Here is a 6,000-nt window from a genome sequence, read left to right as displayed (position 1 = left end):
AACATAATTCTGTACGTTACACCCCTCCAACCAACAACCATAATGTTGCTACTGTGTTGAGCGAAGCTTCTGATGCCGACAGTTACAATAGGGACTGGTTAGGTAAATGAAAGAGAAAATGATGGAAAATCTCAGCAGGTCTGGCAGCATCTGTAGGGAGAGAAAAGAGCTAACATTTCGAGTCCAATGACTCTTTGTCAAAAACTCGCTTACTTTATAATCAGCAATTGGTTTTGGTCTGGAATGCACTGTCTGCCAGTGTGGTGGAGACAGGTTCAATGGAAACATCCCAAAGGGAATTAGACTGGAATCTGAAAAGGAGGAATGTGCAGGGTTACAAAGAGAAGGCGGAAGATTGGCACTCGGGTAAATGCTCATTCAGAGGCCGACATTTTTCAGCCGTTCTCTGAAAATGGGACTATGTCCCCACGCCAGCGGGAAAACCTGCGGCAACGACTCCGGCGACAACAGGCCCCCAAGGTGAGAAATTCTCACCTTTCTAGGGGGCTAGGTGGATGCTGTAGGGGTTGGCACAGCTCCAGTCATTGCCGAAGGGCCGGCGAGAGTTCATGAATGTGCGGAACGGCCGACGTGATCTCGCGCATGCGCGGACCGGCCGGCGTATTTCCGCGCATGTGCGGGGGTTCTCTTCTCCACGCCGGCCCCCAGAAACCAGTCTGCCCGCAATTCGGTTTGCCCCGATCGCGGGCCAGGCCACCGTGGGGGCCCCCTCGGGGTCGGATCCTCCCATGCCCTCCCGAGGTCCGTTCCCGCATACTCGCCTGCCAGGTCCTGCCGTGCGTCAGGTGAGTAATTCACGCCGGTGGGAATGGGCAAAAATGGATGGCTGCTCAGCCCATTGGGGCCCGGAGAATAGCCGGGGGGGCTGCTGTCAACGGCCCCCGACCGGCGTGGCGGGAATATCCGCCGCCGCCTGAAAAATGGTGCCGGAGAATAGGGCAGCCGGCGCTAGGGTGGCGGGGTGAGATTCGCGCCTGCCACCTGGGGATTTTCCGCCCTGGCGGGGGGTCGGAGAATCCCGGCCAGTATGTTTTTAGCCTGGAGTGTTTTTTTTCAGCCTGGGGAGATTATGTCATTTATGGGTGGAGCAAAGGTACTCAGATATTTTGAGAAAGCTTTTGTGTTGTTTCTGATCTGGCTGCCCTTTAGACCATAAGTAAAGTCTCTTGCTTTCACAGTAGCATAGTTAGGAAGAGTATTTAAAGCAGAGCAGACTTGTCTGAAGACAAGGAAGAAGCTGAACCAAACCCGTTGAAACAGCTTTTTGAAGATATCCAACCAGTGTCTGCAGCGGTTCTAACAGGAGCCAAATCCATTCTGGAAAGAAAGTATTATTCTGTGCCATTGTATTTACTTGGGAATAGAGATAATAATTAAGGGTATTGTATTTATTGCAATACAATTTATTATAAGCCGTGATGCCTTTGTATTATTTGGACAAATGATTCAATACTTCGCTCAGTCTCTACTGCACATTGATTAGCTGATTTTGTCTGTTGGCCCAAATGGACCCTGCCAATCCACAGTGTCTTCAGAAGCTGAGCTGGAACACCTCATTGCTTATGTCGGTATTTCCACTGGCCTGTAATGCAGACTGCAGGGCGGAAGCTTCAGTTAATGGTCCTTCTTTTCTCTGCCATGCCTGCAACATCTCCGAGATCTGAAAATGGGGAAATCAGTCTCATTGTGGACAGAATTTCAAACATTTCCTTTTTCACTGCAAGAGACACAAGATTAAGTTGCGCCATCACCCCTCTGCCCCTCCCACCCGCCACCCCCACTCATCCCCTGTGTTTATGACACTACATCTATAACTGTAGAACACGCAGGCTTAAGAAAATGGACAACCAAACCAATGAGAGGCAGGCAACTGTTCAACGGAGGTGAGCAAGACACGAGAAGTGCATTTTCACCAATGTTAACTGGGGAGTTGCACAAAAAAGCCTTTGTGTAAACTTTTTTTTTGCTTCAACAGGCCGATAATCAGCTCAGAAATCCTTCCACCACTCGCCCCACCCGTCCCCAAAGGGAATAACCGTGTGTGTGTGTGTGTGTGTGTGTGTGTGTGTTAAGATACGCTAAAAAAAAATTGAACTGAATGTATCATGGCTACTGCCGGACATTCCCTCATGGCAGAGGTCACATGACAATGGCAAACCAGGTAGGACATCTCTTATTGATTGCATTTCAAAACCCAAACTCTGTACAGGTTGCTGGCTGGGGAAGTACGTTTTACCCTTCATTTTTGTTAGAGTCTCACATGAAGGCTGTAGGCAAACATAATTCAAGGGTTGAACATTTTTAAATGTGTTAAGGGACCAGTGAGGAACTAATAACTAGATGGATGCATAAATTAAAGTGTTTGGAAAGAAGGCAAAAAAGACTCCCAATCAACAACCGCCTTCTGTTACCTGCTGATTGACCTCCGAATGTCTGCCTTCAAAGGCATGGCTGTCTTTCTCTAGAAAGCCCAAATGATTGGCAAGAAGCTTCCAGTCTCTCTTTTGAGCTGACATCTCACTGGCAATCCTAAAAAGCTGTGCATCTGTCACTGCCGAGGTCTCCTGTGGAGCAGCAACCTTCTGTGAGACAAACAAGCAAGGGTGTGGGATTAATTACCGACCCTCCATTTCGGAATTCACTGACAGCCCCGCAGTGTGAAAGCCCTGGTTCTGCCTGTGGTCCCAGAGTTAGGAACCTGTGTGTGTACTGTCATAATATCCACTCATGTATATAATGAGATGCAGACAGGCAATGATTGACACATAGGATGACCAATGAACACACAACACAGAACAACCAATCACCAGACAAGACACCACTACTATAAAGCTCACTGGGCATTAAGACTCCCGCTTTTTTCGGGACCCAGACACTGAGACAGTCAGAGTGCACAAATCAGTGGACATTATTGCCGTGTGGTAGCCAGTAGGTCTGGTCGAACCAGTAAGAGGTCATCAGTAGGATTAGTAGAGTGTCAACCCACAGCTGAACATGTACAGCAGTTCATAGTTTAAATAAAACTGTGTTGGATCATCTCCGGTGTTAGACGTTTGTTTCTAGCCTCCCAGCATCCAGTTGCAGTCAACATTGAATCAACCTGCCTAACACATCATGTATTAACTAGAAAACACCTTTTGGGAAATCCTAAATTACTTCCCAACCCACTTTAGAAATGGCAAACATAGCAGCCAATTTGGAGTGAGGTAAATGAACAAATAATCTGCTTTGTGTGTTCGCTGAGGGATAGGTTTGGCCAGGACACATCTCCTTGACTCTTCTCTGAATAGTGCCAACGTATAATTTGTTTACATTTGTCCAAGAGAGCTGGAGAGGTCTCAGTTTAAAAGAAAGCACATCATTTCCTCATTACTGCCCTAAAGTTCTGGCCTGGATTATTTACCAAAACCTTTAAAATGGGGCTTACACCCTTGACCTGCAACCTCAGAAGCAAGGGTTTTTCAGCACCCGTCTTATTGCTGGACCAGACTCTGGTGGTGGGGATGGGTGACTGACTATCTGTACAAAAGCTTCTTGATAGTGGTTGTTTTGCTCTTCAAGACCAGGTTATCTGTTTTTGTGTTGTTGATTGAGGGATAAATACTAGGAAGGATACCAGGGATGACTTCCCTGTTCTTCTTCGAAGTCACATGACAGGATCTTTTGCAACATCCACCCGAGAGAATGTATGGGATTCGATTCCACATCCCACCCAGACAACCGCACCTCTGACAGAGCAGCACTCCCTCACTGCTACACTGGAGTTTCCAGCTTTGATTCTTGAGCTCAAGTCGTGGAGTGTTAACTGAACCCCGGAATGTATGATTCAGACTGACTGAGCCTACAACTGCTTCTGGTCTGATACACGGTGAGTTCATATAATGATTGGGAATTGCTCAAATCAAATTTGTTACTTGGACCTGAGTGATAATATTCATTTCCCCTGAACGGAGATGGCCAATCCACCTGACCTGCACATTTTCGGACTGAGGGAGGAAACCGGAGCACCCGGAGGAAACCCAGGGAGAATATGCAGATTCCACACAGACAGTGACCCAAGCCGGGAATCGAACCTGGGACCCTGGAGCTGAGAAGTAACAGTGCTAACTACTGGGCTACCATGCCACCCTCCAACCCAAAGATGTGCAGGTTAGGTGGACTGGCCATACTAAATTGCCCATTAATTGGAAAAAAATAATTGGGTACTCTAAATTTTGAAAAAAAAAGAATTGGCCATACTTAATTTCCCCTTAGTGTCCAAACGTTGGGTGGGGTGCAGAGGATTGTACCTCGGTAGGGTGGTCTTTCGAAGATTCGGTACAGACTTGATGGGCCGAATGGCCTCCTTCTGCACTGTAGCGAATCTACAATTCTATGAAAGCGACACTAACAACATTGACAGCGATCTGGAATATGCATCTTCTTATGATTTGGGGAGGCAGTGGCGGAATGATATTGTTGCTGGACTAGTAATCCAGAGACCCAGGTTATTGTTCTGGGGACCTGGCTTCAAGTCCTACCAGGGCAGATGGTGGAATTTGAACTCAATATTAAAAAAAATCTGGAATTAAAAGTCTAATGGCGACCATGAAACATTGTCAATTGTCATCAAAACCCATCTGGTTCACTGATGTCCTGCTGGGAAGGAAATCTGCTGCCCTGGCCTACATGTGACTCCAGACCCACAGCAATGTGGTTGGCTCTTAATTGCCCTCAGGGATGGGCAATAAATGCTGGCCCAGCCGGCGATGCCCACATCCCCATGAACGAGTAAAAACGAAATTACCATAAGACCATGAGACATAGGAGTGGAAGTAAGGCCATTCGGCCCATCGAGTCCACTCCGCCATTCAATCATGGCTGATGGGCATTTCAACTCCACCTACCAGCATTCTCCCCGTAGCCCTTAATTCCTCGCGACATCAAGAATTTATCTATCTCTGCCTTGAAGCCATTTAGCGTCCCGGCCTCCACTGCACTCCGCGGCAATGAATTCCACAGGCCCACCACTCTCTGGCTGAAGAAATGTCTCCGCATTTCTGTTCTGAATTTACCCCCTCTAATTCTAAGGCTGTGCCCACGGGTCCTCGTCTCCTCGCCTAACGGAAACAGTTTCTTTGCGTCCACCCTTTCTAAGCCATGTATTATCTTGTAAGTTTCTATTAGATCTCCCCTTAACCTTCTAAACTCCAATGAATACAATCCCAGGATCCTCAGCCGTTCATCATATGTTAGACCCGCCATTCCAGGGATCATCCGTGTGACTCTCTGCTGGACACGCTCCAGTGCCAGTATGTCCTTCCTGAGATGTGGGGCCCAAAACTGGACACAGTACTCCAAATGGGGCCTAACCAGATCCTTATAAAGGCTCAGTAGCACATCGCTGCTTTTATATTCCAACCCTCTTGAGATAAACGACAACATTGCATTCGCTTTCTTAATCACAGATTCAACCTGCATGTTTACCTTTAGGGAATCCTCGACTAGCACTCCCAGATCCCTTTGTACTTTGGCATTATGAATTTTCTCACCGTTTAGAAAGTAGTCTATGCTTGGATTCTTTTTTCCAAAGTGCAAGACCTCACATTTTCTCACGTTGAATTGCATCAGCCAATTCCTGCACCACTCTCCCAAACTGTCTAGATCCTTCTGCAGCCTCCCCACTTCCTCAGCACTACCTGCCTGACCACCTAACTTTGTATCATCGGCAAACTTTGCTAGAATGCCCCCAGTCCCTTCATCCAGATCATTAATATATATGGTGAACAGCTGCGGCCCCAACACTGAACCCTGTGGGACACCGCTGGTCACCGGCTGCCATTCCGAAAAAGAACCTTTTATCCCAACTCTCTGCCTTCTGTCAGACAGCCAATCCTCAACCCATGCCAGTAGCTCACCTCGAACACCATGGGCCCTCACCTTACTCAGCAGCCTCCTGTGTGGCACCTTATCAAAGGCCTTTTGGAAATCCAGATAGAC

At 47.6% G+C, this 6,000-nt stretch overlaps 1 protein-coding gene across 1 annotated transcript in view; it reads right to left on the bottom strand.

The window, feature by feature from the left end:
• Positions 1–1,367: 1,367 nt before the first annotated feature.
• Positions 1,368–6,000, bottom strand: part of LOC119963772 — a 91,501-nt gene continuing 86,868 nt past the window's right edge. The window contains exons 5-6 of the mRNA XM_038793059.1: positions 2,433–2,603; positions 1,368–1,681 (exon numbers count right to left, since the gene is read on the bottom strand). Of these exons, the coding sequence (XP_038648987.1) occupies positions 1,553–1,681; positions 2,433–2,603 (300 nt within the window). The 3' untranslated portion in view covers positions 1,368–1,552. The remainder of the gene's footprint in view (positions 1,682–2,432; positions 2,604–6,000) is intronic.

The sequence above is a fragment of the Scyliorhinus canicula genome, chromosome 3, assembly GCF_902713615.1.
Source record: "Scyliorhinus canicula chromosome 3, sScyCan1.1, whole genome shotgun sequence".
NCBI lineage: Eukaryota > Metazoa > Chordata > Chondrichthyes > Carcharhiniformes > Scyliorhinidae > Scyliorhinus > Scyliorhinus canicula.
This window is presented reverse-complemented; position numbering and strand designations above follow the sequence as displayed.